At 52.2% G+C, this 19,331-nt stretch overlaps 3 protein-coding genes across 3 annotated transcripts in view; all 3 read right to left on the minus strand.

Moving 5' to 3' along the window:
* VOLCADRAFT_95898 (uncharacterized protein) overlaps window positions 1-1,827 on the minus strand; it is a gene marked incomplete at both ends in the record, with an annotated part of 3,118 nt that extends 1,291 nt beyond the window's left edge. The window contains 5 exons of the mRNA XM_002954979.1: window positions 27-70; window positions 332-592; window positions 963-1,141; window positions 1,604-1,645; window positions 1,763-1,827. Of these exons, the coding sequence (XP_002955025.1) occupies window positions 27-70; window positions 332-592; window positions 963-1,141; window positions 1,604-1,645; window positions 1,763-1,827 (591 nt within the window). The remainder of the gene's footprint in view (window positions 1-26; window positions 71-331; window positions 593-962; window positions 1,142-1,603; window positions 1,646-1,762) is intronic.
* Window positions 1,828-2,306: 479 nt separating this feature from the next.
* Window positions 2,307-4,437, minus strand: VOLCADRAFT_95899 (uncharacterized protein; the record flags this gene model as incomplete). The annotated part of the gene is made up of 4 exons (XM_002954980.1): window positions 2,307-2,418; window positions 2,917-3,189; window positions 3,826-3,952; window positions 4,368-4,437. The coding sequence occupies 4 exons, from the start codon at window positions 4,435-4,437 to the stop codon at window positions 2,307-2,309; spliced, it is 582 nt and encodes a 193-aa protein (XP_002955026.1).
* A 614-nt stretch (window positions 4,438-5,051) lies between these two features.
* On the minus strand, window positions 5,052-18,572 carry VOLCADRAFT_106618 (uncharacterized protein; the record flags this gene model as incomplete). The annotated part of the gene is made up of 16 exons (XM_002954981.1): window positions 5,052-5,145; window positions 7,080-7,200; window positions 7,938-8,123; window positions 10,207-10,219; window positions 11,516-11,620; window positions 12,443-12,475; window positions 13,524-13,750; window positions 14,076-14,175; window positions 14,916-15,005; window positions 15,634-15,789; window positions 16,547-16,624; window positions 17,236-17,315; window positions 17,740-17,872; window positions 17,929-18,102; window positions 18,356-18,395; window positions 18,553-18,572. 16 exons carry the CDS (start codon window positions 18,570-18,572, stop codon window positions 5,052-5,054), a joined length of 1,650 nt encoding a protein of 549 aa, XP_002955027.1.
* Window positions 18,573-19,331: the final 759 nt, after the last annotated feature.

Raw genomic sequence — 19,331 nt, forward strand, 5'->3', positions numbered from 1 at the left:
TAAGGTGGCAGGGGGGAGGGGGGTACGGGGGAAGGGGGTGGTGGAGATGGGGGCCGTGGAGAGGGCGGAGCTGGGGAGGGTGGGGGCGGAGAGGGTGGGCTTGGAGAGGGAGGTAATGGAGAAGGTGGTAATGGTGGAGGACGTGGGGGCGACGGAGGAGGTGGTGGTCGCGGTGGAAGAGTTGGCGCCCACACCCATGCACCGAACCATTTCCCTGGAAAGCTTGGTGGCTTCATTGGTTGAGGCGGAGCGTCAGGTCTCCATGGTGCCATTGCTGACAGGGGTGGAAAGTTTGGAGGGCGGCCTGGAGTGTAATTCCGTGCTGATATACCTGAAGTGGTTGGTGGCGCATTTGGGGCGTCTGGTGGTTTCGGTGCAGCCGGCGGCATTGGCGGCCTGGGGCCCGTCGCCCTGGGCATGTACGGCGGTGACTTCTCGCACAGCTCGTCCCGCTCGTATCTCAGCCCGTAGTAATCCCATGGTCCTGTTGTCCCCGAGGGGCCCGTGATGGTGTAGTTGCGCGCTGCGAACTGGTCGCTGAAGGTGTCCCAGCAGCACTTGCTGTCCGGCGCAATCACGGTGGTGTAACCAGCTGCACGCACATTCAGGCAGGCAGGAGAAGAATAGAACCGTGGCAAGGCCTTCAAGACGAGGAACACTGAGTTAATAAAAAGCAGCATCAAGGCTTTACGGTTAATAGGTAAAAAACAGGAACATTCGTAGAGCAGCAGCCTGAAATTCTTTCTTTTCGGGCTGCTTCTTTTGCTTTATCGCCGCTGTAATAAGTAAAGCAAAAAATGATCAGCAGCAGGCGCATGGCTACCTCCAATAATGAAACTATCCGATTAATCGGATAAAACCAGTGTGGAACTGAGGCTTGAAACGGGATTAGCAAATAACAAGATGTACCACCATGTAACAACAACAAGATCCCGATTGCACTGGACTCCGTGATAACTCACCTTCACCGGTACTCTTATCGAACCATTGCCAGCCAATGCCATCCATATCGAAGATCGTGATGTTCTTCACTAAAGCTTTGTTATTCTTGTCGATAGACCCATAGTAGCGCCTCCGAAGGCCCCACACCGCACCGTACGGAGTCTGGAGGACAAACGATTGGATCTGGTACGACACAATCCTGCCGTACACGGAAGGCCGACACGTCGACAAATGAATTATTCGCAACGGAATTACGTCCCTGGTTAGGCATGCTATGCATGGAAACAACCTTGCACCGGCATTTTCCGTACATTGCTCCGCATCTAGCATGCAAGTTGGTAAATGTATCGTAGAGCAATATTTGTTATGTTCATAGGGGTTACGGTACATGTGTCGCCCATGAAAGTCTTGCGCTAATGCTTTAAATCGGCCGCGCACAGCTAAACCCTAAGCAAAAACTGCGTCCGTGGCTACGGAAAAATAGTTGAAGTTCAACGAAAACAGGACGCATCATGCATGTCAATGTAAACAGCAGCAACCAAGTCGGTGGCAGCGGTACGCACGGTTCCACAGCAGCACCACTCGGCAACCTGAGGTTGGCAATGCAAATGGAAAGCCAGGTCCCCCCTTGATCTTCTGTGCCCCCGTGTCAGTCACGCACCTGTGCCAATCCTTGCAGAAGTTAGGTTGACCTGTCATATTGCTGATGAGTGGAACGGGTGCCAGGGCCGAAGGGGAGATAAAAACATCAAGGAATTGAGAATCAATCATTATTATGTTTCAACAGAAGCATGATGATGACGGTGTTCAACCAGCCTACCTGCTTGCCATACGGGGACTAACAGGCCGTAACAAGTACTTAACAAGTAACTGGTATAGGAGCATAGTCTTTCTGCGTTTTCTATGTCATCTATCTCGGACAGCCTTCAGCTGCTTGGCCTTGCTTTGGGCCCCCCGCTCGTGTCGGCCCGTTACTACACCTTCGGAGAGTAACGCAACTCCAGGTGTAAAACACACACACACATATATACATACATACACACATACACACAGAGTAGCTAGCGCTTAACACCAAGCGATGCTAAGCGTTTAGGGAAGGTTTAACCTTCTCTTTATGACAGTTTAAACCCCCCACTAACATACAACAGTGCATGTTTGGGGGCATTATACAATCAAACAACTAGGATTTGCGGCAGCCATGTATGTATGTGTGTTACACCTCGCCTTGGTTTCGTTATAACGTGCGTAATGACCCACAGAGATGTAAAGAGAGGTGTGTATATGTGCGTTTATATACAGTCTTGTCACAGCGACGGTCCCTATCTGTCATACGAGGATGTGGCCTAAATAGGCCATCGGAAATTTTACTGACGGTGATCGTCGCGTGCGTACATTGTCCTCAGCTTCGTCATCATGAGCCAAGTGCTGGGAATGGGACCTTCAATGGCACCTTGACCCATATCGTCGCTCAGATCCCTGCAGCAGGACGAATGTGAACGAAAATGAATTGATGAAGCAAAAGATGAACCCACCAAGAGGTTGGATGAATCATGAACAGTGCCGGAATGATAAACATACATGAAGTGCAGCACGTAAACATACATGAATTCATTTCGAGGTGCAGCACGTAAGCGGCAGATGTTGAAGGGTCCAGATCGCCGCAAGATGTATATATATGTGCCATGTGTTGTAATCGTATACATACACCAGCGTTGCTTTGGCTATCCCCATGGGCCATATGCCGCCAGCGTATTCAATATATAGTAACGTTACTACATATTGCCGTGTGATGCCGCCGTGTATGCCCTGTTAACAGGCACAACAACATATAGACATACACTACCTCTGCCTGGGAGAACGAGCATGTATATACACGGCGGCACCACACGGCAGTCGATTTTGCGTGCAGGCAGCAGCCGAGCATACACACGTCCCACGCATGCATGTTACCCATGTATGTATGTATGTACGCACAAGAGCTCCAAGTTCCTCAGCAGCGCCCAAGTTGAAGGCAGGAAGCCACTGACTACCGGCCGGCCTCTCCACTCCGAGGTACGGTGGATGTGGTCGTTCGTGCGCTTGATGGTAAGGCGCTTCAACGTGTCCGGAAGGAAGGGTCGGCCAGCCACAGGGTCATCTTGTAAAGGGGGTAGCCAGCCCCGCGGATAGGACTGGTTGCCGAAGTTGATGGGGTCCATTGAAGAGAATTGAGCTTTGTTCCACTCGATGAGAGCTCGGAGGGACCACCTGCGGGAATACAAGCAAGGACATCATAAACAAGTGCAAAGGGAGCTAAGGTACGGGCGTGAGTGCGTGGGTGGGTGAGCGCGAGGATTTGGTCATTTAGTTAGCTAGGTTAAGTAGAGGAGAGCAGTGCACCGCCGACAGGTGCGTGGGTGCGATGGATGTGTTGATGATAAAGGCAGGCAGAGGAGGCAGATTAATACGGCTTAGTAAAGGCCTCTACTAAGAGGCCCTAGGGCTGCTTGGAAACTGTGTGCGGGTGCGAGTGCTCATGCATAGTGTGCGGGCGGCGGGGGCATTTATGCACCTTTCCACAACGGTTTGTTAGCCGGCGATCCTGATTAGCAGTACGGACAGTAATGAGTGTTTTGCTAGACCTCAAGAGCTTACTTAAACACATCCAGATACCAGATACCATCTGAGCAATCGGCCGTCATCACAAGCAAGAAACCCTATATAGGATATAAAGGGGAGCCTGCCGATGACAGGATCCCTCAAGGACGTTTCTCACTAAACAGGCACTAACACAGTAACCCGAAAGCTGGCAGCAGACCGACTGCTGCTGTTGCCGCTGCTGGCAAACTGCTGAACGCGGCCGTGATGGTTGCTAGCCAAAACCACATGCACCTGCCAGCGCACCTCATCGCGTGCAGCTCTGAAAACGGCGCGAAAATACACGTGAACATAGCCCAGCTCCGTAAGGCAATCAATGGGTTGAGGCTCGTGTTCCGTGTGTCCACCATCGCTCGGCCCACACCGCATGGATCTGTGTATAAGGAGAAATCCAATCAATTTTGGTGGGTACATGTAGTAGCTGGTACACAGTACGGCTCTACAAATACACGCGGAGCGCGACCACCAGCATCTCGAGAGGCCTTTTCAGCGGCCAGCTACTACAGTACATGTTATAGTTAGTGCTCACAGTGCCCGTCCGGGTGCTGTGGCGTCACCCCCCGGCAGGGCCATGCGTCGACCCCGCAACGGAAACAACAGTGCGTGCCAACAACAGACCTAAGCAGGTTTCGCGCGTTTTGCCTCATTATTGCAGAAAGCCAGCCAGCAGCTCGGCACACCTCCCTCCCCCGCAATAATAAGCAAACAATACAGATGCTAGATAAACAGACACAGATAAATAACAACCAGCGCTGTCTGGTTTACAACGTATTGTAACAATTGCTTACCCAGCATCATAGAGAAGTAGCTCGTCCTGTTGTTCCTGGCTGTCCTGTCCGGGAAACCAAAATCCCTCATACTGAAGGACCGCCCGTCTCTACGGTCACAGTTCCATGTCGTGCTGTTCCATCTGCAACGCGTATACGCAAGATTTTCATTGGTTTGGCCTCGCAACAGCCTACACGCGCGCGCCGGGAGCCCTGAGCCCCCCATGCGCACACAAAGCTCAGCTACACACATGGACAAAAAAAATGGTAGTGGTTGCCGTTCGTTCCAAGGTCAGACATGCGTATTTATTGCACGCTTTGGAGGCTGTTGGAGTAATTGGCTTGGTGCAAGCTGAAGCGAAGATGACCAAATGTCCATATCCGAGCTTTGTCGATATATGGGCTCAGAGGTGTCGGTATACCAGAGGTGTCGGTATTATTGTAACACAATTACAATAAACCCAGCAGCTGTAACATTCGGAGAAGCCAACAGTATGTCACTAAAAGACTAACAACAGGGAACGCCCGTTCTACGGGACGGGACGGGAGCAGCTGCTGCTGCTGCAACAGCTGCTGCTTATTTTGTGCATCCAAACACAATAATAACAATGCGCGGCATGCACGTCGCGGATCATGCGGACCATCGCTGTAAACAAATCAATGCAATTATTGACTTTACACATACAGTATCACTTGAAACACGTCTTACAGGTCAAACGTTGTGCCGTTGGGGCCGCTTCGATCGGGTAGTACAGCGTTAGTGGTGAATGAATCGCTGAAGTAGACGTCCTCAAAGTACCTGTATGATGTGTGGGACAGTGGGGCATATCTTCACCCGTGGCCGCTACCCGGCAAAACCCTGCCTTCCCCGGTATTTCGGGGCACCCTCATCCAGTCACCCTAGTCAACTTCTCAGTGGATCGCTCAGGTTCCGCACCCACCACCGGCATCCAACGGAATCTGCCGGATCGACAGCGGCTCAACTCCATTCCTGGTCAGCTCGCGAGTCAACTTTATCCCAGGTCACCACCGTCCATCGACTAGGGGTACTTCACCTTCCACCGTCGGAAGGTTTTTCGACCCTGACAGGTCTCGATCCCGGGATCCCCCGGGGGCATTGGTGCGTGCTCTACCAGTAGTGCCTAACCTATACCTGTACGTATGTATGTTCGGAACGCAAGTACAGACGTGTATTGCGTTAATGTGGTGTGTGGTTTCCAAGCTTTTTTAGCTTAGCGAAGGGTAGATGCAGTGTACCTATCGTACTGGCAACTGGCGGAAGGGTTTAAGGGTTGGGCCCTGGAGGAGGGAAAATACATACTTAAGTACATATTTTGCCTTACGATCTGCATGCAACGCACTACCAGCTGTGTACAATCACGGGAGCACCTAACCCATTTGGGCTTACATTTCTTCCAAAGGCAAGCACGCCAGGTCAACGACTAGACGAAATGTGGGAGGCTCCGTGATGTTGATGGAAGGATGGTGCCAGGCAGCCATGTGGCGGATTGAACTGGAGACCTCGCAAGCAGCAGGCCGGGGGAATTACAAGCAAGATAGGGGTAGGGCAGGGGGTCGCAAAGCGAAGAAGTAAATATAAGACAGACAGTTAGAACAACTTGATTGAATGGCTCATCGTACACCGCGAATTGAATCTGATGGTGTTCTGAGAACAGAACAGCATGCGTGATGAGGGGTTGGGTCGAGGATACGAAAGGCATATGCTGTGACACAGCATGGTCCTCGACCTACATGCGAGTAACAACGTTGCGTACGGCATTCCTTCGCTGGATCTCCTTGTCGTACATAATACGTCTGGCTGTATCATTTCTGTAGGTTGTCCCACTCAAGTAGTAGAGCGACGTGTTAGCTCGCTTGCAGGACACGGCGAGGAATGGATCATTTGCGCCCAGCGGTGGAGTGGCCCCTCGGGCAGCATATGTGTTAAAGTCACACATGCTGGGCCGTCGAAGCGGCGCCCTGCAAGCAAAAGCAGAAGCACAGGTCAAGCATTTGCCATCTGCAGCTTTGCATACGTACTTAAGACATATGTATGTATGTATGTATGTATGTGGTATGCAAATGGTTGGTAGCGAAGGTAAATGCTATGTATGTAATGTATTGCGCAACCTGAGTACTTCGTTGCTGGCGCCCAGTGTTGTATCACGTGTTATCGATAACACATGATATCGATAACACATGATACACGTGATACTTTTCCTGCGATATCGCAGGAAAAGAACCGATCGGCGGATGCTCCATCCCGTGATACCCAGAATACTACACCCACCAGCAGCCCATCCGTTGTTACAATACATGCCTAGCTGAGTAAAAGGATAAATGGCATGAAATGAAATGTCATCAACCAAGCATAAAGCGCATGTAAGGAAGCTCTGGGTGTCGGGCATCGTTACCCACGATTGATGTATGTAGGCAACTTCGAAGTTGCCTACATGCGCTGAATTCAGCGCAGCAAACATTATACACTTGGTGGCACTTCCAGTCATTACGTACTGCGGATTTTAGAGGATAGATTGAGTCTCACCGCTACCGCCTTGCAAGTGCTCATTAAGGGTGATTTTAGTAACTGTAGGTGATACGGCACACATATCGTCTACAAATACGGCCTTATTAGGCGTTCCGCCAGCATCTTTAGGCCTTTTCATCAGCGGCCAGCTACTACACTAACTATAATACCTTCCACCTGGCAGGCCTCTCATCACCCCAACCTACCAGGGTGGGTACGTACTGCACCAGGGTTGCGCTGGAGCTGGGAACGTATCGTACGCAGATGTCTGGTCGAAGAGGCTCAGTGCGCAACAAGGAATGGACCAGGAATACGCTGGAACAGTTCCTGTGGACATGGGATTCAAGGTGGCGGTGGACCAATAAATGTCTGAGACTTTTTGTCGTCTAAACGTTACATCACCCTTATGGAAGACATGCCATGCTATAGTACTATCCTGGAGGGCACATCACGGCATCTGTATCCGCCGATCGGTACTTTTCTGAAGTCGTGGTATAACAGCTATGCTAGCTAACCCGTCTGCTGCCGTCCTCCAGATACGCGCAGGTGGCATCCAACCTGACTTGTAAGGGCAAAACGACAGTTAAAAGCAAACTAGCGTTTCTGGATTTGAAGTTAATGGCCGATAGATGCCTCGACTAGCATCCCGGCGGTCCAGTGGCAACGCCAAACCAGCTGTACGGAAAACATTACTTGGAGGAGCGGGGGACGCGGGCATTGACCAGCAGTGCCGCTCATTGCAAAAAGACGCTAAACAATGACCAGCATAAGGGAGAGAGAATATTGCCAGTTATAATTCTCGAAGCGGCGGATGTCGTGATGAGCTGCAAGAGTGGTGTCCTCCTCGAAACCCGCCCCTATGGGTGATGCCGCTGCCAATTGAAGATTTGTTTAAGTACAGTGGTGCGGGTGCTGCTGTTGGTCCCAGCCATGCGAGACGAGCCACAGTATCCAGCCTGTTGGCTGTTGCATATCGCTTCCTTCCATTGTGTTGATGCAAACATGTATTTTGATACCACAAATCTACTGGTGTGCAGCAGCTACGCCGTCCCCTTTAGGCGTACCTGTCGCGGTACAGTACACCTGGGATGTACAGTCGGGAGCGCAATCCGCCAGGGTAGGAAAATACTGTGTCTGGCAGCGGTTGACGCAGCGCCAGGGGGCGGTCCCAAAGCCTATCCGGATGGCCACTGCGGGCTTACTCCAAAAGCTTGTATTGCCGCTGAAAATAAAGCGTAGTAGGGCCTTATCTGCGGGCGAGACGTGGGTTTATAATAAGGAATGGTTGCCAGATGTTCGGAAGCCCGTCTACATTTAGTAACAAGGGCTTGTAACGAACTGAGCTCAAGGGGGGTCCTCGCAGCAGCAGCAGCCTTACGTTGTTCATTTAAGTCATCGGATGCATTCCACGGACCATACGTTGATGACGGCGGCGGCGGCTGCTGACCAAGCGAAACCCTCATCAGATGCGCTGCCAAGTGCCAGCAGACTAACAACAAGGGTACGACGTGATATTTTCGCTGCTGTGTGTAGCTCCCACCACATGATCGGCCATAGGTTTTAGCATGCATGCTGGTCAGCAGCTGGAATTTCGTCGAGTGGCATGCCGATAGAAAGAGGCGGAGGTAGCTTCTCTCTCTGGCAGGTCAATCAATATTATCTTTGGCACCAAAACCGCTGCTGCTGCTTAGTGTGCAGAGCCATGTCCATCGCCGTTGCTTGTTGGCTGCTGGCGTTAGGTTTACCAAGTAACGGATCGCACTGCTGGTACTGGTTGCAAAATACTACCTTCAAGAGTTATTACTGGAAGACTGCATAGTCATGCTGCAATTGCTTGCTTAGCTTTTAAGTTTGGATCCGCTGTTGATAACTGGTGATAAGGCAGGCAAGCACATTACCTGCGCTAAAAACAGGAGACAACCATGTCAAAAATGAATATGTATATGGTTTTTCCGGCGTAGGTGCTCGGTTGGATTATTACAAATACATATTCGAGCAATCCAGTTGTCTTCTAGAGTACGCAGACTACATGAAATTAGTACGATGCAGATGAAGGCTTATCAATACATAAAGATATTCCGAGCAATACTTCAAATTCATGCACCGGTCATCGACCTTCTGGCGACCTCTGTCGCTTCGAAGGCAACAGGCGACATAGACATAGTTCGCTGTGAAGCATTAATTCAGGCAGTATAACAATACAATAATAATCCAAATTACTTTTACTATGAAGCAGTGGCGACTGGCTGAGATACATCATTTGCGTTCTGCCGTGCTGCAGAGTTTAAACAGCTGCTGAACGCCCTCAGTGTGCTCTCAGTGCAACGTATGAGCAACATTATATGATACGCGATAACCTATGATATGCGATAGCTTATTTCGTAGCTGACCTTCTTGACGCAAATTGTACCTATCCTTGCACGCACAGGCGAAATTGCGCATGTCTCGAGACCGGCTCGAGCGCATTTATCGTTGATCACAGACACTGATACAATTTAATGCCAATGTATATCATCATCGTCCAGTTTCAGGAACAAAGATATGCAGACAACTGAAGAGCATGCGGCGAAATAGGCGCGCGCGGTCATTCTTTTTTTTTCTTTTTGGGGGTTGGTGACCATGTTTAGATAGTGCGGCCTACCTAATCAATTGTCATGTCGCCAATCCACGATGACGTTGCGCGTAAATGCGGCCATTGCTGTGGATTGACCATGAATTTACGAACGTGCGGCCGTTAACTTCCCCTTACCTCCTACATACACCTCCGTCTCCGCCGGTGTTACTACGAACATTTGGGGTCATGCCAAACTTTTCGAAGCATCAAAACCGTTCGTTCTCGCTTCTCGCTGATGGAATGCGAGTGCGCGTTGCTCTTCAACTTCATTTTCATCTTCACTATAATTCACATATTGTCGGTAATGCAAAAAATTGCTGATGTACGGTACTAAAAACACACAGTCCCGGATGTACGTAATGATTATACGAATATAGTACTAGCTATTATCTATTAGCGAGTAACAAGAAACAACCAACTGAACCCCAAAAGTCAGTGAGCAGCGGTTGTATCTTCGTTTGGAGGACGAATTGACCGACAGCCCGAAGGGCAGATTTAGGGGAGCTGTGACCGTTCCCCTAAAACGGCCGCAGCCCATTCTTGCATGGGGGCTACACAGTCGGAAAAACGCGACGCCGGCCGAAGGACATCCATCTTCATCAGGCAGGGCCAAACGAATATGTGAATACGATAGAATAGATAGGAAAGGATCCTGTTCATTTTCCCAGCAGCGGAGCCAAAAACATCGACACGCAGGAGGCGCGCTTGCTTGCACGCACCTGCGTCGCTCAGCTGCGCGGGTATGCCAAAGAGCTAGGTACTAGGGCACGGTCGCGTTGCGTGCAAGTCGTACTGACAGAATACCGATGTATGGCAGGAAGCGTTCCTGGCGTAACTTGACGACCAGCGCGATGAAGAAACGCTTTGATGTTTTCTTTGCTAAAGGCAGGCAACTTCCGCCATGCCCATGTACCATTATGGACCTTTACAGCAGTTGGGAGGACGAGATGTGAAATTACCAAAGAAGGCTTTTGAGACCGTTTCACTCATATCAACAGGCGATTGGTGCTGTAACAAGGACGGCACGCGGCTGCGTTTTAGCATTTCCTTCCAGACTACTGCCTGTGTATGCCATCGTTCATTTTGGACCTCCCTCAAACCTTTTTCCTGGACTAGCGCCTTCTTCTCAATTACGTACTGCTCCACTAAGTTGCTAAGCTAGCTGATTCGTGCACCCAGCAGTATCACTCCGCACTAGGCCCGCCATCACTCAAACATGACGGCCAAAACTTCGAGGACAATTCCGGTACCATGCATGACCGCGCACGCATTGACGACGCACGGCACCGCACGGTACAACTCATCAGGTTTCCCACATTATCGAATACATCGCACGGTTGCAAGGGAGCGCGGGCAGGCAGGCGTGCAGTAAGGCGCAATGAGGCGACATGCATCAGCCCTGCTAGATGTCTACACAACAACCCCATCCCGCCCGTCATCCCGCCATGCTGATAAAGCCGCACATGGAATACACGTACATACATGTACAGGAGCAGGTTGCGTAACCCCCTGCTAGCTGCGAAACGAAATCAGAGACACAGACATTACCCCTCGCTCTCAGCATCCCACCAGCAATCAGAAACAAACCTAACCCCTCGCCGCTGCCTACATGCGCCTGCCTACGTGGTTTGTAGGCAAAGTTAATACCATCTGCCAAGTACCATCTGCAGAAGTGCTTCACATGCTTCAGGCGTCATGCTGCTTACTTCAAGTAGCGCACCTGCGCTTGCTTACAGCACGGCTACCGTTGCCGCATGCTGCCCCTTCACATCATGTTCCGTAGCTAGAATAAGGAAAATACATGTACGTACAAGCAACATTCCCGGCGCACACACCGTAACGGCGGGGGCTGTCTGCTGAGAGTGGTGCTGTCGGAGCGGTGTCCAAGCGCCACGCACTTACTGGTGATGATGATGATGATGCAGTAACAATGCAATACCATTTTTACTGCAATGTATTTACCGATGTTGCAGCTGTGCCCGCCGGTACCGCTCTAGCCACCGCGACGAGCCTCTCCAGCTGCTCCACCTGCGCCCTCAGCTGCTGTTCCTGAGCGCGCTGCTGGGCCACAAGTGCCGCCACAGACACCAGGGCGGGTCGCAGGGACGTCTCCACGAGCCGTACCAAGTGCGCCTGGTAAAATTTGGAAGGCGGGCATTACATGTACCGTCGTCAAGGAAACGTTCACGTTCACGGACAGATGAAAGGGGGGAAATTTACAAGTGTAAAAAATGATCATCGAAGTTGGAAGCATGCGCGCCAATAGGGCTGGAGGCGAACGGGGTTGAAGGTGAAGGCGGTAGCTAGGTAGGCGGGGCACAAGGGATATGAGATAGAGCTCAAGGAGTCCAAGGAGTCTGCGTTCGGAAGCTTTAGGCAAACCAGGGAGGGAGATGCTTGCTTAAAGCTATAATGATAATTATAGCTACAGAAAGGTTTCAATTAAAACTACGCCGCAGCTCGTTGCAGACTAAATAAACGATCTAGTGTACCGAATGCCTTGGGATCCCTTGCGAAGGAAACCGGACGCCGTTCTCAGTTCCCTTGAGTACTTAAGATCTGCTTGACACTCCTGGTCGGCAATGACACCCAGCCACTTAACATATGTACAGTAGTGCCGGTAACGATTCAGCTGAGGCGGATCTACAGATAATCAAACCCCACTGGTGCTTGCACAAGGGGGGGGGGGGGATGCCCGGGATTGCGGTCTGCTGCCGAAGCCATGTCCCTTCCCTTTTTTGCCACGAGACTATGTACGCACACACGCGCTCACACACGAACACAGACGAAAACACACGCACACACACACACACCAGCAGCGTTCCCCCTTGTAACAGTCAGTGGAGGAATCTACCATGTTGAGGATGCAAAAGAAGATTAACCTGCTGCCCGTAACCCCGCACGCCATTATAGAAAAATCCCAGAGCTCAGGTTTTCAGCCACTTCATCACTTACCTGGTACACTCCTGCGTGATGCACCTCGGTCAACTCCAGGCAGGGTGCAGAGGAGGACGTGGCGGCGTTCGGGCCACTGGACATACGTACATACATACGAGCAGGACATCGGAAAGTCACGCTACTTAACAGTTATTCAACACCGTCGCTTCCCTATTACCTTTCTTCCCTCAATGTGCAAGTTCCCTACATCCTTCCAGACATACATAAAAACAAACAAATACAAGCGCGCATGTACGGTGTACGGTGTACGGTGTAAATGCCGGCGTACATATCAGCTTCGCTGGAGGGAGATGGACTGCGGGCTTGCTTGCCCCCGTACTTGTGCCCGTATTCGTACCAAGGCCCCACACACACTTTATTTGTTTCACCCGAGTTGGACTTTGATAGCCCAGGCTTGCAGGCCCAGGCTTGGGTGTAAATGAATGCATGTAAGCCTAACGTGTGTGAGCCACACACCTAAAATAAAAGCGTAACCAGCTCACGACTCAAAAGCCCAACACGAGTTCTATATCAACATGTAGATCTTTTCATTTTGGACGTGTAATACCAATCCTACCTTACGCCTCCGCCTCTAGCTGTAGCCATAGCACCTGCCAGTGCCAGTGCCTTTTTATATACCTGGCGAGAGATTAAACGTTTAGGGGTACACAGCATGCAAGCAATCCCGTGATGCCACATACAGCAGTTAGACAGGCAGTTTATAACGTGCAGCGAGCCAATACGACACGTCCCATACGCCACCCGGAATCAGCAGCTACGGATGTAGAGGACCCGCATTTGCGTGGCTCAGGGCTACGTACAAATGCAGCGTCTGAGTCGATTTAGAGGTCTTAACCAGGGTCAAGTCGGCGGGCTATGAGGCGTCATGAGGCCGTGGTATAAAACAAGAAGGAAACCCAGCTTTGGGTTGGGGCCCGAAGTCCATAGCCTGAATAAAAAAAGACGGCCTAGCAGCCAAACAAAGCTGTGGCTTCACGAAGACGACCCACAGTCTTACAGACACCCTCAAATTACCCTTGGACGAGGTCCCTTCGCGCGAAGGAAGCTATGTAATCCAAAGTTGTTAGAAGCAACCCACCTCGTTCTCTTCCATCAGCAGAATCTTCTGCACCACCAGCAGGTCCGAGAAGGAGCGCTCCAGAGAGGTAACGGAGGGGACGACAGATACGCGGACCTCCTTGCGAACCAAAGGTCCCGTGGGACTATGCACAATGCTGCGGACTAGACCACCACCACTGCTGCTGCTGCTGCCGTCGCTGTTGCCAGCACCAGCACCAACACCACCAGCAACGGGGACGATGGCCCCTGTGCATTTGCCAATGAACACCAATCCACGCATGGCGATACACATCGCATAAAATTCTCCTCTTGAGACAGACAGGACGTGGATATAAAGATACATACAGGAAAAGGCGATGTCATGGTTTCGCAAGCAGCCATCCATTGACACAGCGCCTCTTCTTTGCGCCATACTAAGCCACGAAATACGACTATTGACCAGACGACTGACGAATTAAAGCTTTCTCTGCTGTTATGGCGGTAAGGAGGGCTGGATGTCGTGCGCGACTTACGGCGCTCGCTGCATGTCGGTAGATGGTCGGTATGCGTGCATGCCAACGACACTACTTACCGTCTGGTAGCGACTGGAATGCTGTCAGCTGCCGTTGAGTAGGCATGAAAGAGAGGCGATTGATGAGCATGTGGGCAAACAGGGACGGAAAGGTTAACAACTTGTGGGTGGTACGTTGGGAAACGACGAGGAACGGGGTGAGGCTGTTGTGAGGCTGTTGGAGACTACATAAAAAGCCTAAAACAGTGAAACGGCGTCTGCACAGGAGTGACAGCACCGCAGGATGGAGAAGAGCAAGAGGCTCCAGACCAATGGGCAGGCGGGCAGGGAGCAGACAAACGAAAGGTTTGGGGCAAACCAAAGGTTAGTAGCGCTAAGGGAGAGCGGGGCGAAAGGGGCAATAGTGCTCGAGCCAGAGTGGCACGGCCAATGCAAGCCAGCTAGCTAGCTGCGGCGGTATCAAAGGTAGCGAGAGGTTTGCTTTGATTAAGGACACATCCGGCGGCGCTGGGATGAAAGGATTGTGGATGCGTGGTTACTCAAAGCAACGTTCAGACCTTCATCTTGGAGTCGGCAAAGCTTAGATAGGAGCTCTATGGACGCAAATAAAAATCGACAGGCTTTGGTCAGGTGGTGGTACAAAAACTCTAGACATGTGCCTTCTGTCTGTGATACTTGTCATACATTCCCTAAGCTAGCTCATGCTGTTGCTCATGCTGTTGCTATGCGCGCCCTCGCTTCCACCCAACCAACGCGCACTCCAGTATTAAAAATCCTAGAGAATCTTCTCGCCCTGTACTTGCATAGAACCTTCCTACCGAACAACGGACAGACATACATGACGCAAACGCGCATAAAGAATCCAGTTACAAAGCCATCGTCTTGTAGGCGCAAACCTACCTGTACAGTGGACGTCTGCGATGCCGCGTCCCTATTGAAGGTGGAGACGATAAGGCCCACGAAGCCAGGGTCCAGCAACTGGTACATGGCCTACAAGGGAAGGAAGCGGAAGCGGTGCGGAAGCAGGGGCCGCCTATATGAACAAACAAATAGAGCCGTCTCGCTCGCGTCATCCTCCTCAGGCCCTTCTCCTCCTCACTCCTGTCCCCCGACCCGGCTCTTCCCCAAGCACCACTACGCCACCAGCTGGGCGTACAGAAGCAGGACAGGGCCAGGCACTTAACTGACCACTCCCATGACTCAACGCCGGTTCCAGGTGGCGGCTTGTTGTCCCAAACCTCTACCAGCATTGCCAGCAATACACACATACACACACATTGCTTGCTTGAGGTGTCAGGACATACAACAGACTGTTGTCTGTGCTGACACCTCGACAGCAGTCTTCGCCATTTCTCGCAGAGTCGCCATGGGCTTCTTAATACCATCCATCCACCCACCGCATTGAACTGATCACACAGCCGCCAGACCATTATAACGTAGACGGTACGAGCACTAGCACACGCAGACACGCAAGTACATCTTGTAAAAGTTGGTCCCCCCCTACCTATTACACGAGGGTGTCACCCTTAGGCGATTAAAACATTTTACTGACGCATGATGCAAGCAACATAGGAAAAGAAAAGAAACTAACAGTATTCCGCAGGCCCTAACCGCGTACCTGTGTTCGCACGTCGACGTGTGAAGGCAGCACTGTGATGTGCGGGTGGCTGTGGTACCAGCCCACTACCCGGGTGCGCAGTCCCGTCTCACGACTCAGTCGTTCCGCGTGCGCTGAGCAGCGAGCCATCTGCTCGGGGGAGGTCTCCACACGGTCCTGTGGGTTGAGGTGCGTACGTACGTATGTATGATGTGTGAAACAGGGGGGTGTATCTTCGCCCGTGGCAGCTACCCTGCGAAACCCTGCCTTCCCCGGTATTTCGGGGCACCCTCATCCAGTCACCCTAGTCAACTTCTCAGTGGATCGCTCAGGCTCCGCACCCACCACCAGCATCCAACGGAATCTGTCGGGTCGACAGCGGCCCAACTCCATTCCTGGTCGGCTCGCAGGTTAACTTTATCCCAGATCACCACCGTACATCAACTAGGGACGCAATGCCTTCCACCATCGGAAGGACTTTTGACCCTAATGGGTATCGATCCCGGGATCTCCCGGGGGCAATGGTCGCGCCTTACCAGTAGTGCCAAACCCTAGTATGTATGTATGCATGTATGTATGGGTGGATGGATGAGTTGGTGTAAGGGTACTTGTAGGTGTGTGGGTGGCACATAATCAAGAGGCGGCCAAGAGTAAATTGTGGACGGCCGAAGCACCAACTGCAGTAGCAATCACGCAACTGCATACCAAGTTATATAACCGACACTTGTGTATGTTGCGTATATCAGCAGCTGGTGGACGGGTGTAGCGATGTTCGGAATCCATGCCATGCGTTGCATTCGAAATGGTATGGGATGTGCGTGCACACACGCACTCCGCTCGTTTCCCTCTTCTACATGCGCGGCACGCACCTTCCGGCACATGCCTGTCTGACGCCTTCCAGGACATTCACGCGTACATACATGCAGACACGCACCTTCCGTCTATCGGTACGGATCTGCGGAAAAGCCAACGACACCCGGCACACCACCGCGCCGCCCGTAGAGGAGTCGTCCTGTATGTACGTCGAGGAACAGATGTGCGGGACTTTTCAAAAGTAGCGCAAGCCAAATTATTCATGAACTACGACAACTGAGTAGGGTAGGAGATTTCGCGAAGCAGGCAAGCAGGAGGCTACCCTCGCGTCAGCAGCTGTAGGTGCCGCGCCAATTGCCTTACCTCGTACGGCAGCTGGCAGCTGATTGACAGTCTATTTCAGGTTATTTCAGACTGCAATTGGCCATATCTGCGGCCCCTGACGGAAACATTGCGCGGGGAACACACGTTGCTGCCCAACGGTCAGTACAACATGTAACATATACGATACGATGACTGAGACGCCTTCACATGAACCGCTCAGCTAATAGCCGGCAACACCGCCACCCGCCTAGCAAGTCAAACCCATCCATCCACCCCACCATTCACCCAAGGCGCTCATACTCATGAAAAACCACTGAAGAAAGGATGATATACCATTATCGCGAAGAAACACATGCTGGCCGAAGTCTGGCATGTGTGTTTTATAGGGGTACCGTGGAGCCGTGGGGCCCTTCAGGCCTTCCTGCTAACCGCTGGATGCTGACCTGCCTCAACCCCCCAGCCCAAGCAGTCCAGGCCACCACCCACCGTGATATCCCCCAGCAACAGCCCCATGACCTCCTCGGCCTCGGTCGAGTGCGCGTGGCTGAGGACCGCCAGGAGAACCTCTGGGGGGAAGGAGGGTAAAGGCGGAGGAAGAGCCCCGTCTCCTCAGGAAGACGAGGGACCAAAACAAAAGCACTTCGTGTGCTTCGATATCATCGGCATACCACTGGTGCCGCCGGGTGGCGTACTTTGGAAGGTATTTTCCCGCCTTGGAAGGTATATTCCCGCCTTGGAAGGTGTTTTCCCGCCTTGGAAGGTGTTTTCCCGCCTTGGAAGGTATTTCCGATTAGCCATATTTACACACACACACACACACGCGCGCGCACGCACGCGGACACACACAGACACACAAACGCCGGCCAGCAGGTAGGTATCCGACCCGCGCATACATGTAACCCGGTTTATCGCACTAACCCTGAATTCAAAGGTCGCCTAATTTTCCAATCCGCCAGACACCAGACACGAAACTGGTTGAGATTTACGCACCTTGCGTCACCTCCACTCTATCAAGGCTCATCCTTACGAAGACGTCGTACGGTACAGCTGCTGGTCCTTGCTTGAGCTTCTCCTGAAGACCTTCCCCCTGTACCTGCTTGCAATCCTCGCGCTCGATGCGATGCTACAACTCCCGTTGCAGCGGCGGCCACCGCCAGGCACCAATCACACACTAAGCACCAATTTGGATCTCCACAGCCGCAACCGCAGAGGGAAGCCGTCGCTGTCGTTGCCGAAATCGTTGTTATGCCGGGCGGGCCCCTCGCAGTCGTACTCGTCGTCGCCGTCGGCTGCCGTGCCGCCGCCGTCGTCTCCAAAGATGACCCGGTTCGGAATCGAGAGCTCGAAATATGTCTGGAAGGGTTGTCCGCCAGTGGAGTCAGGAATAGGAGAGGCGCACGCACGTCATGGGGAATGCGAGAAGAGCAGGGAGAGTGAGGAAGTAGGAGGTGACGGAGGCGCAGGAAGATGCGTCATCAAGGGGTCCGAGGGGAGGAGGAGGTAAGACGAACCACTGGAGAATGAAGCACTACCACCAGAGTGAAGCAGATACCAGAACTAGACGGATAATTTAGGAGAATACAAATGCTGCATTAGGAATATTTACTGGTCCGAAGGAGGATGGTGAAAGCAGGTAGCGAGGCCCGCTGCAGGCGAGGGAGGGAGAATGACGACCGGTCGAAAGGTAGGGGGAAGAGATGGACGAAGCGAAGTTGGCATCGTCGTAGGTGGTTCAAAGCGGGGGGGGTAGGGGTGGAAGGCTATGAGGGTATGTTACCATTAGCGAAGATCTTAGTGCCTTACTCGGCCATCTTTCCCCACATTTCTCATCATCATCCCTCGGTACACCATGCCTGCCCTCTTCGCTCTCCCCGTCACAGTCACATCGCTCGTTTGACATCTTTCCCCCCCGCTGCTTGCAAGTACTACCCAGTTCCGTACCTTGACCCGTAACCCAGGGTCAGGCCCCAGGCCTGTTTTGAATGAGTAGACAAGAGGTCCCTGCGCCAACAGCGCTCCCGCGGACCGCAAACCTCCCCCGAATGACAGCAGCGGGGAGCCGCCCAGGCCCAGGCCAAAGCCTACTCGGGGCTGCCAGGCGGGCGCGTCGCCTGGGGAAGAAAGCCTCCGGAGGTCCCAGCGCGCCCAGGCGTAGGCGGATGCGATGCCCAGTAGCTTGAAGCGTTTGCTACGGAAGGGGGAAATGCGTACGGAAGGGGAAGGGGGGTTTGGGGATGGAGAGGGCTGCCGTCGTTGTGGAGCCAGCTGACGCTGTGAGGGCAGTGGAGATGGTATTACGCGGTTATATGATGCCGTTAACACACAGCAACACAGTCTCGGGAGACGCAGAGGTCAATAGGATTTTGCGCAAGGCACTTCACTTTCCAGGTCTTAAGCACATACGCTTACCGATATTCAATTTCCTGTTGCCTTGGGAAGTATCTAATGGTTCCCTGAAGCAGGCGCTCCTGCGCAAATAGCCATTGATGCCAGAACTCTTAATGTTCTTTCAGGCGACAAACATGCTTCTCCTATGGATCACAGGCATCCCTCATAGGTGACCAAAAAATCAGCAGGCTTGC

The sequence above is a fragment of the Volvox carteri genome (genome assembly GCF_000143455.1).
Source record: "Volvox carteri f. nagariensis unplaced genomic scaffold VOLCAscaffold_47, whole genome shotgun sequence".
NCBI lineage: Eukaryota > Viridiplantae > Chlorophyta > Chlorophyceae > Chlamydomonadales > Volvocaceae > Volvox > Volvox carteri.